Raw genomic sequence first — 17,089 nt, forward strand, 5'->3', positions numbered from 1 at the left:
CTAAGCTGAGGAACACAATAAAAAAGAGTACTTTATTCTCCACTCCCCTGTCACCCAGCCAACTCTCTGAATGCATAAAAAGGTAGATTTTCTCCCTGCTGTCAGAGGGGCTCAGTTCCATTCATTACTGGGAACTCTTCCTTGGAAACATCCCTGCTGCCACTAATACTACCCATTACCAAGACAGCCTCTCCGCTCACCATGTCTCGCCAGTCCTGTGCCCGAAGCATTGGAGGAGGGTTTCAGAACAAGGGTTTCAGCTCCAGCTCTGCTTGCTTTGGGGGTGGAAGCAAAGTCAGCTTCAACACTGTTTCCACATCCCGTGGATGTTCCGTCCGTGGCGGTGGCGGTGGTGGCGGCTTCGGCAGCAGGAGCCTGTATAATCTAGGGGGCAACAAGAGGATCTCCATTGGTGGCTTTGGTGGAGGATATGGTGGCAGCTGTGGCCGAGGGGGTGGAGGCTTTGGGGTTGGTGGTGGATTTGGTGGAGGATTTGGCTCTGGCTTTGATGGTACAGGTGGCCCTGGATTTCCAGTATGCCCACCTGGAGGCATCAGAGAAGTAACCATCAACCAGAACCTCCTGCAGCCCCTCAACCTGGAGATAGACCCAGAGATCCAAAAAGTAAGAGTCGCAGAGAGGGAGCAGATCAAGACCCTCAACAACAAGTTTGCCTCCTTCATCGACAAGGTGAGATGATTTTGAGAAGCATAACTTTTATTTAGCTTCAGGCCTTTCTCTTTCTCTTTCCTTTTCCTTTCATTATGAGGATATTTTAAGAGTATTGCCTGTGAGATCTGGTCTGATTTGTATTTTCTTTTTTTACAATGAACGTCAAGGCTGGAAAACTGTGAAGCCATTTAAAAAGCTTTGCAACTTGTCCTTTCCAATTTCTTTTCCTTGTCATTTCTCCATTGTACCCCTCAGCCACCTATTGGGGCTCAAGGGTCTGGGGAAGGAGTAAGAGGTAGAGGCTGTAGTACAGAGTATGCAATTAGAAGGCCTCCCTGCTTGTGGGCAATGCAGGGGAAGGGAACAGAATGAACAGCAGAGTCTGGAGATACACGAGTGATGTCAGAAGAACTTCTGGATGTGGTCTTGTGGCACAGCAGTAGGCAAGTCTGGATTAACAGTCACGTTAAGTGCTCCATAGTGAGGATACCTGCCAGACTGCAGCTCCTGTTGCTATGGTTTCAGTTATCTGGGAGTTGTGATGTGAAGAGTCCTCATCTTGTGCTCAGATTCTTTTAGATTTCCAGAAGACGATGGTTGTTCCCTCACAGAGCTTGGAAAAGTTACTTTTTTAAACTACAACTCCCATCAGCCCCAGCCAGCATGGCCACTGGATTGGGCTGATGGGAGTTGTAGTTCAAAAAAGTAACTTTTCCAAGCTCTGTTCCCTCATCACGAGACAGGCAGTGGCCATGTTCTGAACTCCAGAAAGCCTGGCTAGTATGAGAAAACAGCAAGATACTATTTCATGCTGATTTAAAACAAACAAAAATAAAGGCCAGATAAGATTATGTGTAGAGTTAATTGAAAGTGGCTTTAATATGGCTCCTGTGATTTTGTGCATGAGCCCGGACTCCTGAGTAGGGATGGGGGGAGAAATTCAAATCAGTTCACATTTAAAGGTGAATCGATCTCATTTGTAGTTTCTAAAACAATGTGCGGACTGAAGCACAGCCATCCCTCAAAACCCTCACTTCTCCAAATTTTGCAATGCAATTCTCCAGACAAGTAATGTGTACATTAGGGTAAATTGTGCATAAAAATGCATATATTCGTGAAAGTAACAGGCAGAAACACATTGCATTAGAAAAATTGCTTTGCAAAAATGTGTATGTTAGGTAGAATTGCATCATAATACACCTATATTAGGAGAAATTCACTGATGAATTTTCATGAGGAGTTAAAAAAGATCTCGGACTGATGTGGAGGACTGAACTTAAGATTGGAAAGATGAGAAATTTGAATGAGAGAAACAAAAATCGACAGATTTGTCCCTCCCTGCTCCTGAATTTAACAGGGCCACTGGCATGAAGGGTGACATTAAGATGATTTAACTTGAGGAGGGCCCTCATGTGTTGGACATTGTATCCTGCCAATTTGCTGGTAGTGGAGGGAGGGGTTTGTTGACTCCTTGCTCTATGATTCTAGGCAGAGCTTGGAAAAGTTACTTTTTGGAACTACAACTCCCATCAGCCCAATCCAGTGGCCATGCTGGCTGGGGCTGATGGGAATTGTAGTTCAAAAAAGTAACTTTTCCAAGCTCTGATTCTAGGGATACTCATTCAGTGCCTGTAACCATCCATATTGTTACCTCAGGACTACTGCTAAAGCATCCCTCATCACTATATTCTTTGCTTGCTGTGTATGCATCCATTTATTCTGCAGTCTCCCAAAGGAAACAGGGTGCTTCTTTTTGGTTAAAGATGTGGTATAACAACATCACTTACCGACAGTTCAGACTGAATCTTACCAGATGCAAACTCTGAAATGGGAGACTGTCCTTTACACCAGCCTTTGCCAGCCTAGTGCTCTCCAGATGCCCTGGGCCACAGCTCCTATCATCTAAGTGAGCACAGCTGGAGTGATGGAAGTTGTAGTTCAGAACATCTGGAGGGCACCGGGTTAGTGAAGGCTGCTCTACACATGCACATGGGTTTATATTATGCTCCTGCACATCACTCCCTTCAGACATTTAACTTCTGAGAGGCAGAAAAGAAAGGGCTGAATTCTGACTCATAGTGACTCTCTAGAACAGCCTTTCCCAACCAGTGTGCCTCCAGATGTTGTTGGACCACAACTCCCATCTTTCCTGACCATTTGCAATGCTGGCTGAGGCTGATGGGAGTTGTGGTCCAACAACATCTGGAGGCACACTGGTTGGGAAAGGCTGCTCTAGAAATTCCCACTAACAACACTGGGGAAAAAAGTAACTTCAAACATCCAAAGTAATCTCCAAAAGACAAAATGGGGACAAAGCAGGAATAGTGATTTACCAGGGACAGGCCCTGTTAAAAAAGGAGTCGGACACAAGGTACTAACCCTTCCTTTCTGTCCATCTTTCTTTTCTTGGTTCAGGTCCGTTTCCTAGAGCAACAGAATAAGGTTCTGGAGACCAAATGGAAACTTTTGCAAGAACAGGGCCAAGGAACTGGTGTCGGTCGAAAGAATCTTGATCAGGTCTTTGAAGCTTATATCAACAACCTCAGGAGGCAGCAAGAAGGTCTTCAGAATGAGAGGAGAGGCCTGGATTCAGAGCTAAAGAACTTCCAAGATCTTGTGGAAGATTACAAGAACAAGTAAGGGGATATTAGACCAAAGAAATTTATATTAATACATGCTCCTCCCTGGAAGTGTAATTGAGGGTGGACGGGCCTACCTTCATATTTTAAAAGATAGGTCCAGTTTATCTAGTTATTATCAACTTAGGGTCTCATACACTTGACCTAGGTTAACAGAAAATAAAATGGAAATATTTAGAAAATTATCTTCAGTTTATTTTTTTTATTTAACCCTCCCCACCCTCCATTTGAAAAGGCTACAGAAGGCTTCAGATTTATGTGTTTCTTTGTTGGCTTGCCTCTTGGGTTGGATGTTCAGTGCTGACTGATCAATGCCAGTGAGGAGTCACAATTTGACCTTGGCATCATGCCATCTGTGGAGACCTACCTTCTTCTTGAATCTGAATTTCACCCCTGCTTTTTCCCACCTAAAATGAATAGGGGAGAATTTCAGATATCTTCTATGTGGTGAACATTGATACTCTTGATGGAGGCTGTTTCAGTTGTTACAGTATTGCCTATGTAGGCAGAAAACATGAAATAAGAAATAATGTGCCTCTCATGACATATGACAATGGTGCAAGTATTTCATGGAGTGATTTCTATCTAGGAAAAATGTTAGCAAAGAATAATAACCCTGAGAGCAAATCTCATGATAGATTGGTAAGAAACAAGAGGCATAAACAAGACCAGATGCAGATGCTGGGTCTACTATCCAATGAGATTTCCTAAGTAGAAATTTCATTGATTGGAATGGGACTCTTTCATTTTATACTCACAACTGCTCTGTGAGATTGTCCTTAGTTCATTCGTTAAGCTGAATGGAAATTTGAACTTGAGTATAGTTTATTTACTATATCACACTGGACGATCTGTTTCACTGTTATATTTGAGATGGGTCAGGAGGACATGGTTCATCTTTCTGATGTACATAGTAAGCTTTTTTGAGGTATATGTATTTTTTTCAGAGCTTGGAAAAGTTACTCTTTTAAACTACAACTCCCATCAGCCCCAGCCAGCATGGCCACTGGATTGGGCTGATGGGAGATGTAGTTCAGAAAAGTAACTTTTCCAAGCTCTGATTTTTTTGTAAAATCATATAGCTGTGTCATATTTTGGATTTCTTGTGCTTTTACAATTATTACAGCTAAGACAAAAATATGGCTAACTTCCAAGAATTCTTAACTTTGAAATATATGGTAGATACCACACTTTAACTTTTCATTGCTTAATACTCATTGAAGTCAACTAACATGATAATGCTATGCTATGTTCAAGGATAGGCAATGTGGTCCCCTCCAGATGTTGTGGACTACAACTCCCACCATCCCTAACCATTGGGTATGCTGGCTGGGAGTGATGGGCATTGGAGTCCAAAACTTCTGGAGGACAGCTACCCCGCTACAGATCCTAGCAAAGATGGTGGTTCTGGCAGACATACCAAGAAAATGACACACATCCATTTTGCAGCTCAAAGGTATGCATTTGGTGGCATGCAACAGTCAAAAATAGGTATTGTTATTTAATGACTATGTACACTTGGAAACTATGTTGTTAATCAGGATGGTATTCAACCAAATCTTTGTTTGGCTGATGCCAAAGGATGTGGAATGCATCTTGGCAGAGGAGAGCATTAAAAGAATGTGTGAGTCATAAAGTGTGGATGCCAGGTAACCCTAAAATGCCTAGGGATTAGTCTCTTTCTTTCACTTGCATGCCAAGCAAATTCACAAGGACTTGTTTAGATAATTTAAAAAGAAGGAAGGCAGGGCAAGATGTCCCTTGCCCACCCCAGCTCTTGATTTAGATAAAAAAAATCCGGACCAAGATTATAGAATCAGAATTTATTATTGAAAAAGCAGCATTGTATATCTTACTTTTATTTGATTCATCCAATTTGTTGCATCCAAGATTTCAGGTTCTTAAAAAATTGGGAATGTGGATATGTTAGAGGTTATGTTGGAGAACATGCACACAATGGTAGCCATGAAGAAGGAACTGTGCAGGTGGAAAAGCAAAACTATTTAAGCCTAATGTTCATTTTTTGCATTGACCAGATATGAGGAAGAAATTAACAAGCGCACAGCGGCAGAGAATGACTTTGTGCTCTTGAAAAAGGTAAGGGCTCCGGTGTTCCTAGCCCATTTGCTGTTTTTCTAAGGTGCAAGATGCTATTCAGATTGACATTTAATGTGTGTGTGTGTGTGTGTGTGTGTGTGTGTGAGAGAGAGAGAGAGAGAGAGAGAGAGAGAGTATATCCACCACTGGGTGCAGAAAATTGAACTTCCCTCTGTTCCTTCAGGATGTGGATGTAGCTTACATGAACAAAGTAGAACTGCAGGCAAAACTGGACGCCTTGATGGATGAAATCAACTTCTTTACAAGTCTGTATGAAATGGTAAGTACACTTGCTGGGTTTTTTTGTGTGTGTGAGAGAGCACCAGGGAGAATACTGCAATGATGCAATTTGGGGGGGGGCAGGAAATGGAGGAATTCTTAAACAAATTCTTCTTGCAGTTTGGTATTGCTTCTAAAAGCGAATGACTTCATTGAAATCAGTGAGAGGTAGTAAGCACTGTTAGGATTGGCCTGAAAGATATGAAGCTATGGCAAAACATGGTGAAGAATAATATTGGATATATGTTTGTGTGAAAGTTGCCCTCATCAGTAGCTTGGCATTTACCTATGAAAATGGAGAGATGGGGATGTTTATTATTTCATTTATCTCCCACTTTTCTCCAAGAAGCTCAGGGCAACAAACATGGTTTCCCATCCACCACTGTGTTATCCTTACAGCAACCCCATTCGGTAGGCGTGACAGAAGAGTAGGTGGAATTGTGATTCGCTGCAGGGAAGTGGGGTGGAATGTTGGTTAGAGTGAGTGACAGGTATAGAGTATCAGTTGGGAAATAACAGTTGGAGTACTGTGGCTGAGAAAAACAAATGGGGAATGAAATGGGGGGATAATGAAAGGATATGCAAAAGAGTCGGGACAGCTGTTATGAAAGTTAGGCTAGCCAATTATGTTAGATCAGGAAATAAGACTCTTATTCTGTATACAGAATGTTCTAAGTGTTACATTCCTTAAGTAACTATTAGGGGTGTGCAGAGGGCCCCAAGATTCACCACCTATACATGCACTTTTAACAATTTGAAACTATTTCTGAATCACTCTGTGCTTTGATGTGTAACTTGGCTGCTGAGCCACTCTGTCTAAAATGAAGCTCTGTGTTTTCCCATTCAGTATAATGGTAGAAAAAAAGGAAGGCCAAATAAGAGATGGATGGATTCCATAAAGGAAGCCACAGACCTGAACTTACAAGATCTGAACAGGGTGGTTCATGCCAGATGCTCTTGGAGGTCACTGATTCACAGGGTCGCCATAAGTCGAAATCGACTTGAAGGCACATAACAACAGCAACATAATGGTGAATCTAAAAATGTCTATAATTCCCTCCCCACAACATTTTGGACCAAAGGGGATGACAATTACAGGCTTGTAAGCCCCTCCAGAGTCAGTTAAGCTAAATAAATTGCAGACAAATAGGCCCAGGGGCTTTTGTGGGAGAAGTAAAAGGAATTCACTTTCCTCTATAGTCCATTATGGAGGTGGGATTTGTTTCTTATTTTAAAATAATTGAGAGGGTGCTGAGTGGTGTGTATTCTTGCCCGCACATTTTTGAAAAACTTTGCAGCTTTATACTGGCCTTTCTTTCTGGTGGTTGTTTGTGTACTTTGATAGGCTTTACAGGCCTCCCAAATAGGCCATTACAGGTCTCTGATAGACCTTATGATGTAAGGCTGTCTAGAATGCTGCCTGTGGAGTTTGACAGTTGTTTGTTTTTTGTTAATGCTGAGCAATGTATGGTTTTTAAAAAACCTTAAATGATGCTTTTAACTTCTTTTTTTAAAAACCTGCCCCACTGCTATGCTTTGACAAAAACAATCCAGAGCTCTTCAGTGCTCCACAAGCAACAGTTTGAATGGCTTCACCTTGCAAAGCTCATGGACCTAGAGAAACATGAAGTATTATACAGGAACATATAGGGCTCTATATTTCCCTGTATAATATCTCTGTGCAGAAGATGAAGAAATTCATTGCATCCACTCCTGCAGACATCCTTGCAGTAGCCTGTCATTATGGTACCTGTTTGACTAGTGTATAATAACAGCAACTAATATGCATGTCCAATTTTTGGCATGCCAGAAAGTTCTAAGCATAGTTTTTAGAAGATCAGACCTTTTTAAGGTGTGCCAGTATGGAATCCCACAGCTATTACTCACCTTTGAAAAAATAGGCAAATGTCTCTACAGAGGTGAGTTAAAATCCGAGTATATTTGAGGGGGATGGTGTGGCTATGCCAATATCTACGTATTTACACATTTGTTTAAGGTGATTATACCCCACCCTTTAGCCAAAAAGGCTCTTGGAGCAGTTCACAAAAACCAGGCAATATCTTTGGCAGGAATTGAGCCAGCTACAGCAGACAGTTTCCGATACTTCTGTTGTCCTTCAAATGGACAACAACCGGAACCTGGACTTGGACAGCATCATTGCAGAGGTCAAAGCTCAGTATGAAGAGATTGCCCAGAAGAGCCGAGCAGAAGCAGAGTCTTGGTACCAGTGCAAGGTGAGTTTTCAGGTTATTTGTTGCTGTCAAGCCTTGCCAATCTAAAATGACCCCCTTGAGCAACCCCACCTGCAAAAACCCCACCAACCAAATAAACCCCCTCCATCATGCAAACTCATGTCTGTCGTAAAGCTCATTATTCATTCATGGGGAAAGCCAAATGTACACAAGGCAATGTATTCAACTAGGGGTGGATTGACTTCAGTGTTGTGTGCTTTGCTTTATTTTAACTAGAATCCCCATGGCTTGCCAATGTGTTTTTCATTTACAAAGCAAGAGTGCAAGTTCAAAATCTCTTACCAGCTAAGGCATAACAGCCCTGGGGGCAGCGATCCTGAATATGCGTTCTTGTTTAAGAACAAGAAGCAGTGCCTTACTAGAACAGACTAAGGGGCACGTAGTCCAGTATTCTTTATAAAGAAACCCAGCAATCAGCAGGTGGAACACAGCAACCTGCTTTATCAGACCATGGGTTCTTTGTCAGACCATGGGTTCTTTGTCAGACCATGGGTTCTTTGTCAGACCATGGGTTCTTCTGGCTCAGTGGTGTCTACACTGAAAGGCAGAAGCTCTCCAGGGTTTACAGCAGGGATGAGGAACTTGTGGCACTCCAGATGCTGTTGGATTCCAGCTCCCATCAGCCTCAGCCAGCATGGCCAATGGTCAGGGACGATGGGGGTTGTACTCCAGTAACACTGGGAAGGCCAGAATTTCCCGGCCTTCCTGGAGATGCTGGGATTGAACCTAGGACCTTCTGCATCCAGAGTACATTGGGCTATTGCCTTTATCCAAGATGCTACGTATCTACCAGAAACTGGCCAGTAATCCACCAGTACTGCTTCGGAAATTGCTTGTAGATAAGCATGTAATCGGGATAGTCCACTGAGCACTGCCATGCCCCTTTCTTTTTGGAACATAACTTTGGAAGGATGTTAAGAGGATTTGGTGAAACCTCAGCTATTGCTCAGCTAGGGTTTCTTGCAGAAGATTATTTTCTCAGACATATCACAAATTGAGCCTTCTCTTCTTTCTGAATACCAGTATGAAGAGCTGCAGGTAACAGCTGGGAAACATGGTGACAATTTGCAGAACACCAAGACTGAGATCTCTGAACTAAACCGGATGACTCAGAGGCTACGATCTGAGATTGATAACGTGAAGAAGCAGGTATGGCTCAGGAATTTTTGCAGGACTAACCTGGGGGATACAGAATCTTCTTGGAACATCACGATCTGGTCAGCTTTGTCCCATGCTGTTGTCTTAACTCTAATAACACAGTCAGTAATGCAGCTTTGGGATGTACCCATTCCCCTAATATGTTCATTTTTGTAAACACTGTTTGGTTGGCGAACTGCATTGCAAAATTCAGATAAGTGCAAATTTCAACGGATGGCTGTGTTTCAGTTCTCATGTTGTTTCAGAAAGTGCGAATTTGATAGATTCAGCTTGATATGTGAACTGAATCAAAATTCTCACCCTTCCCTAATGCAGCTAAAGGCAAGCCAGTGCCCAGATAAAGCCTGTAAGCTCTCTCACATGTAAACCTTAAGCTGCTAGTACAAGATTTTGCTGGCATGATAATGTGCTGGTACTAGAGGGGTGGAGGTGTTACAGTCTAAGGGGTCACTGGAGACTGACACCCTGCTTTGCTTCATTCCTTCCCCCATAAGTATACTGAGCAGTTTTACCTCTGGAGTTCTTTTTTCGGACAATGTTAATCCTTGGCTTCTGTTGCATCAGCATGAAGGTCAGGGAGGAGGAGTGACATAAGAGCAAGGGACCAAGATGATGTTCACGATTAATATAAAGCTTTAGAACAGGGATGGCAAACTTGTGGTCCTCCAGATGTTGTTGAGTTACAACTATAATAATTCCTGGGCCATGTTGGCCACTAGTTCCCTATCTCTACTTTAGTGCGTTCAAAGCATTTCACATACATGATTACTATAATAATATTATAATAATTTTTAATTTTTAGGATTTTGATTATGTCTATATAGAATGTACTTGTGTTTGGTTGTAAGTCGCCCAGAGTGACAGATTAACCTCTGCCAGATGGGCGTCTAACAAATCTCATAAATAAATAAATAAATAAATAAATTATAATAGTCATTTTAACCGTGCTTGCATTGGCACCTATGCTCCTCTGTGTACCAGAGCACAGGACAAGAATGTAGGCCTAGTTTAGACCAGGGGGAGCCACTCCTGAGCTCACAGCCTGGCAACTGAATTCTGCCACCTGTAAAAACTAAGCCGCTTGAGCAGCTTTGCAACATTTCTCTTATTTTTGTGTAATTCAGCATGTTTCAATGTTTTGCACACTGTTTTTCCTGTCTCCTAGCTAGGAGGAGCAAGGGACTGTCCAGGGCTCTTAGCTACCCTTCTGCAATTTTTGCACATCTTTGCTGCCAGAAACATACTTTTTAAAAAGAAGCAGAGATTCCCAGGAAGTAGAGTTCTAGGTGCATTGCCACATTCCGTATTTCCCCCCCACTCCTGTGGAATTGTGACATACACACAGCTGTGGCTGTAGTTTAGCTTTTATATTTAGACTATATGGAAAATTGGCCCAAGAGGTATCAGGCTGAAATAGGGTGGCCTCTTTGATTGGGTGTAACCTCCTGACCTCATACGGCAAGAAAAATATGGCATTCCCAAATAATTCCTTGTGAATGTAGGGGCCCACTGCACCCAGGAAGGATTGTTTATTTATTTATTGCATTTATATACCGCCCCAAAGTTCTCTGGGTGGTTTACCACAATTAAAAACATTAAAAATAAATATACAAATTTAAAAAACACATTTTAAAAAAAACAATTTAAAAACACATGCTAAAATGCCTGGGAGAAGAGGAAAGTGTTGACCTGGCGCTGAAAAGATGACAGTGTTGGTGCCAGGCACACCTTGTCAGACAGATCATTCTGTAATTTGGGGGCCACCACTGAGAAGGCCCTCTCCCTTGTTGCCATCCTCCGAGCTTCCCTTGGAGTAGGCACCCGGAGGAGGGCCTTTGATGTTGAGCATAGTGTATGGCTGGGTTCATGTCAGGAAAGGCGTTCCATCAGGTATTGTGGTTCCAAGCCGTGTAAGACTTTATAGGTTAAAACTGATGATAGCGACAACAATATTTCAATCATCAGAGTTCTTTAGATATTCCTCTTGCCTTTCAGTGTGAGAAGCTGCAGGCTGCCATTGCAGAAGCTGAGGAACGTGGTGAGCTGGCACTCAAGGATGCCAGGGACAAACTGAATGAACTGGAGGTTGCTCTGCAGAAGGCCAAGGAGGAAATGACCCGCCTCTTGAGGGAGTACCAGGAGCTGATGAATGTCAAGTTGGCACTTGATATTGAAATTGCCACCTACAGGAAGTTGCTGGAAGGAGAGGAGAGCAGGTGGGTGTGATATGCAGGAAGGAGGAGCAAGTCCACATCTTGCAGAAGAGATAATTTTGAAAATGGAGCTTTTGTTGTATAACCCTCATCCCCTCAGAAAAAAGGCTGTGAAAGTCTAGCAGATAAATCCTAAAAAGGCGAGCTGCTGAGATTCAAGCCCACTTGGGAAAGCCTCCCCACTAGACCAGAAATGTAAGGATGGGCTATGTGTGTACTAATCAGTGGTGAGAGGAGCGTGTGCTGCAGGGATGGCGAATCTTAGGCCTTCCAGAAGTTGCTGCACCACCACTCCCATCTTCCCTGGTCATTGCCCATGCTGGGAGTGTAGTCCAACAACATCTGGCAGACCAGTTTCCCATCCCCGATGTAATGTATACTATACACACATGTGAACTGCTGTGACTCAGATGAAGCCTTGGTTCAGTCTGCTGGAATGGTGAGAGCTGAGTTTAGGCTGTGGAAGTGCAAATCCTGATGGGTTTTTTTCATGCTCCTAAGTGGGTGCTGTGGCAGGAACATGGGAAAGCAGGGGCAATGTTAGAGGGTGGCCCAGGGGGCTGGAGCCCTGAGTGTTTTGGGCCAGGCCCTGGATCTCAATTCCCCTTTTAAAATACTTAATGTTTCGTTACTTTGTTTATATGGTGGCTGGGCACGCTGCAAAGGTGGATCCCCTGCCACCTGCTGTCATAGTTTGCCCAGAAGGATCCATTCATATAAATAAGCATCTGCAAATGATATGCAAATTTGTGTTGTGCCTTGCGCCCTGAGTCCTTTAAGTACCAATGCTCCTGGTGGGGAAGTGTCACAAGGAAAAGTACATACTTTCCCCCTTGGATCACCTCTCCGTTCAGTACTCAGAAGAGTCAACCACGTGGACTGTGCAGCCGTAGGAAACCCTGAAGGTCATGGCAGACCAGTTTGAGCCAAAGGATCATGCCTATCTGAGTCGCAAGATTGAAACAGTGTCCCCAGCCGTTGAAATCAGGGCCATCTAGCTGAGCGTACCCAAATAATTATCTCCTCAAAGTTACTCAGTGAACCTCAATGCCACGAAAGCAGCTGCATTTGGGTCTCCTGTGTCCAACCCTATCTGCTCTCCGCATTGCACAACACAACCCTCATTTCTGCAGTGCCCAGTCACGAAGGCAAGAAAGATCCAAGAGATGTGTTCTTTATTATTGATCGTATTTATGTGTGACTGCCCAATCCCTTGACTAAATACCAGTTCTTTCCTTTGCAGGATGTCTGGAGAGTGCCAAAGTGCTGTGAGCGTCTGTAAGTACCAACTCTGTGTTCACCTTTTTAAACTAGCCCATCCTATGAGTTGCTGCTCTGGCACAAGTGTGTGCAGGGGCTGCTGTGCCAGTGCAGCACCATTACTTTGGGTCATCGTGAACCCAGGGGCATGCGCTGGTATTGCAGTGTCTTGATAGGACATTGACAACAGAGCCCAGCATTGCTGAATGGTTTATAGCAGATATGCACTGAGTTCTTAAGCACCAGAAATATGGACATAGAAGGAATGTCGTGGAGGCAGAATGTGAGATCGGGGTGGGAAAGACTTCCCATTGCACCATCTGGAACACTTTTTGGCCATCACAAACTCAGCTTTGCTGGTGTCACTCTAATGTGCTGTAGTAACATGTCGGAAAGAGACTGAACCTTATTAAGGATTGACTTCAGCTAGGGATGGTGAACCTGTGTCCCTTCTCCAGATGTTATTACACTCCAACTCCCACTAGCCCAAGCTTAAGGATCCCAGGTTGGGGATGATGGGGGTTATAGTCCAGCAACATCTTGAGGGCCACAGGTTCCCTGTCCCTGATTTCAAGGTTACACAAATGCCACACGGGGACAACCTTAGTATGTAATGCCATGGTTTACGTTGTACCAATGGTTACTCATGAATTGGTCACATTTGTAACTTAACCAAAGCAACCCAATAAATCTCCTTGGCTGAATGGGGATTATTTGAACCCAGTTTCCTTTAGTTCAGGGTTGGAGAACCTGTGGTCCTCCAGCTGCTGCTAGACTGCTTCATCCTTGACCATTGGCTCTGCTGGGGCTGCTGGGAGTTGGACTCCAGCAACATCTGGAGGGCCACAGGTTCCCTATCCCTGCTTTAGTCCTAATCCAGTACTTAAGCTCCTACATACCACATTATCTAGTGTCACCGTGTGGATTACGCTTGGGACATGAAGGCTTCATAATGTTTTATTTTTCAAGGCAAGGTACCTGTGGGTTCCTTTCTTCCTTTTGTAAACACAACAACAACAACAAAAAGCTTGCTGCCCCTTCATGCAGTGGCTTGGCTGCTCCACTGGTAGACTTCTGGGACAGAATGTAACGCTAACAACAATGTTGTCTTTCTTTCTAGCTGTGGTTGGCTCTACCACTAATACCTCTGGTGGAGGATATGGAGGTGGATATGGAGGTGGATATGGAGGTGGATACGGAGGTGGATACGGAGGTGGAATATGCTCTGGTGGCCTTGGTGGATTCAGCTCCGGAAGCGGAAAGGGTGTTTGCAGCATAGGAGGTGGAGGAGCTTGTTCCATTGGGGGTGGATATGGAGGAGGGTATGGTTCCGGAGGCACCATTGTGAAGAAAACAACTACATCATCCACCTCCATCAAAACTTCAAGCAGGAAATAACAAGCAACGGAGGCAATGATGACAACGTCAACATGGATGAAAGAAACATTCTTCGGATGGCCTCTGTCAAGCCACCCTGAACAGAAACCTTGGTACCTTTCAGAGAAACGGACTGTGCCCTTTATGACCCTTATGGCTGCTCTTCCAGAATACTTTAGGCCTTGCAATATTTGAGTTGGATATAGACTGAGTTAGCTGAACTTCAGTCCCATTGATTTCAAAGAGCCTTAAATCATTGCAAGCTTATTTCATTTATTTTGGTTCAGTTAACATAGTCAGTATCCAACCCAAACTTACTCTATATCGCACCCTTTGTTCTTAACTCATTGTTGCTGACACATTTCATGCCCCCACGTAAAGATTAGGTCAAGACGACCGATGTGGATTATGCAAAGGCTGTGTTTGCATGAACAAAGGCCAACAGCATTAGGTAGTTCTGCAGAGACTATTCAAGACAATGCGTGCCTTGCCACGGTACCATCCACACACCTTTTAACAGATAGGAGCACTGTTTCCCATATCCTACAAGAATGATTGTGCTTGTCCTGGATATTCCAGAGTTCTCCTTGCCTCTGCTTCAACTAAAGAGATGCTTATTCCCTCTTTGATGGACTACAACACAGGACTGGAACAGGTTTTGCTCTGGTTAGGTGGGGCTCACATGAGGAAACAATGCCAGGAGTAAGGTTATTTGATTCTCATAATGTTTAAAGGGTAGTTGTCACTGCTATTTTGTCTACATTTTAACTCCTCTGAATGAGACCTGAGGAGGAAATAATGGGAATTGCATCAAAGTGACTATTCATGTGAACACAGCCTTCATGTTTTGCTTCTTCATGCAAATGAATCTCTTACCTGCTACTTTCCTGTGATTACCTGCCTGTGGCTTTGCTGACTCATGATAGTCTGTCATAGGAACATGTAAAATATCTGCAGCTAAAATGTAAGGGCATGTAATCTAGCCAAAGTTACACTTTCTAAAGTCCCCTTGATGTCAGGAAGAGAGTTTGAGCGTATGCTTAAGTCGCTCCCACTGAAAGCAAGAGGACTTACCCACATCTTATTTTAGCTGGACTGTGCCCTGTGTTCTTTTCTTTATTTTTTCCTCTCTCTTTTTTTGTAATGCCTTAAAACCCTTTTGCTGGCTCATTTTAGTTTTGGTGGTGATTCCTTTTCTCTGGTGTGTGACCAATTGCAGCTCATTAAACTCTTCGTGAACAGAACACTGGTGTCTTCTGCATTTTTGCCATGAGCTTTTATGCTAAGATAGCAGCAGCGGCAGGGCGGAGCGGCAGTGCTTCCCTAACCTCCTGGCATTGGCATTGCTGCAGCTTACCAGAAGAGGGGCAAGGTGGCCTTGAATTTGGTGTGGTGCACACGCATTGGCAGGAGCACTGGATTGGCTCCGCTGGTGTTTTTGCACTGCACTGACCCTGCTGCCACCTCACCCCTCCCTATCCCCTATAGGAGGTCAGGGAAGCACTGCTCTCCCCCCCCCACTGCTGCTGTGGGATAATAATCTTGGGAGCCTTACAATCCTGTGCTGTGGTAGTCATAAGACTATTATTGGCTACTAGCCTTGGTGGCTATGTTCTACTTCCACTGTTGGAGGCAGAATCCCCTGGGAATTGCAAGGAGGAATGTGCTGTTGCGCCCAGGTCCTGTTTGTGGGTTTGCCATAGATATCTGGTTGGCCACTGTGAGAACAGGATGTTGGACTACATGGGCCTTTGGCTTAACCCAGCAAGGCTCTTTGTATGCTACATTCAGTATAAGGGCATACCAGCTCATTCCCTCTCCGTGGGAATCTGCATAATCTGGTTGAGAATGATAGCAGAGAACCCTATCAGAGAGGTTTCAGTACCCTCCAAACAATTTCTACTAGCATCCTTTGGGAGCAGTCATGGCAGTTAAACGTGCAGATAACAGATAAATGTTTGCAGTGTAAATGGCCCTAAGAGTACCATTCCAAAGCATTTGGGAAATAAAGAATAGCTCTACGGGGCAAATAAAGTAGTTATTTTGGCCATTAGAATAATCCTGTGATTTTTTTAAAAGGAAAATGTATGACTGCACAGGGGGAGATGGGACATTTTGACCCAATAATGTTTTGATGTAATTTATTTAACAAAGTTCTGTGATGCTCATAAATACAGAGCTATACATACATGTTTTGTTTGAAGATAGGTTACCTAGTTTTCTTCAGCAGAGCTTGAATTAAAACTGAAATGATATTGCTTACTAACGCCAGATAATTCAAAATTCTGCAACATTTCAGAAATTAGAAAGTTTCAAACTATTTCAAATTTTCTCGTTGAAATTGACTGTAAGGACTACTTAAAACACACACACACTACACTTTTAATCCAAGGCAATAAAGTTAAATAGCAACAATTCCAACATCTTTACAACTCACTTTCCCCACCTCCCATCAAACTCCTAAATTCAGTAACTGGGAAAGCTGAAAAAATTGACTGGGGAGAATATAAAATACACTTGAATTTCTGCAAGCACATTTGCTGGAGAAGACTGACTGCAAGGTGGGACTTCTAACCCATACAAGGAAGTTTTGTGGTGTCAAGCCTAATTAGCATTTTAACAGAGCTTGGAAAAGTTACTTTTTTGAACTACAACTTCCATCAGCCGAATCCAGTAGCCATGCTGGCTGGGGATGATGGGAGTTGTAGTTCAAAAAAGTAACTTTTCCAAGCTCTGATTTTACATTCATGTTGTAAGATTCAAGGCTGATTTGCATACTCATTTACAAAGGGAAAGAATTAACACAAGGGGACTGTACCACCTCTGTTTTATGCGGGGAGATGTTTGAAACAATTTGCATGTAAAATTCACAGAGTTTCCCATGTCAAAGAGAGATCTGGCTTTGAAGGGGAGTGATTTCTAATAAATGTCTTCGGAAGTGAAAATGAAGAGTCCCTGCACAAACATTTATCCCTCCCTCCCCCCCATGGCATTTGTTATATTCACAGTATAAAAGGAGTTGGCAATTGTGCACAGAAGGGCCATATTTGAATTTGCCTAAACTTCACTCTAGTTTTTTTTTACCTATGTTCTAGGCCAGGTATGGGGAAGCTGTGGCTCTCCAGATGTTGCTGAACTACAA

At 43.3% G+C, this 17,089-nt stretch overlaps 1 protein-coding gene across 3 annotated transcripts; it reads left to right on the top strand.

Annotated features, from left to right (window-relative positions):
* Positions 1-201: 201 nt before the first annotated feature.
* On the top strand, positions 202-15,161 carry LOC133379494 (keratin, type II cytoskeletal 4-like). 3 transcript variants are annotated; one of them, XM_061614896.1, is made up of 10 exons: positions 202-690; positions 3,088-3,308; positions 5,348-5,408; positions 5,593-5,688; positions 7,757-7,921; positions 8,963-9,088; positions 11,093-11,313; positions 12,554-12,588; positions 13,691-13,852; positions 13,889-15,161. In XM_061614896.1, exons 1-10 carry the CDS (start codon positions 202-204, stop codon positions 13,966-13,968), a joined length of 1,656 nt encoding a protein of 551 aa, XP_061470880.1. In that variant the 3' UTR covers positions 13,969-15,161. The 3 variants fall into 3 exon arrangements, with proteins under 3 accessions (XP_061470880.1, XP_061470881.1, XP_061470879.1); XM_061614897.1 differs by having other exon boundaries at positions 13,691-13,783; positions 13,850-15,161; XM_061614895.1 differs by having other exon boundaries at positions 13,691-15,161.
* Positions 15,162-17,089: the final 1,928 nt, after the last annotated feature.

This window comes from Rhineura floridana, chromosome 3 (genome assembly GCF_030035675.1).
Source record: "Rhineura floridana isolate rRhiFlo1 chromosome 3, rRhiFlo1.hap2, whole genome shotgun sequence".
NCBI classification, from domain to species: domain Eukaryota; kingdom Metazoa; phylum Chordata; class Lepidosauria; order Squamata; family Rhineuridae; genus Rhineura; species Rhineura floridana.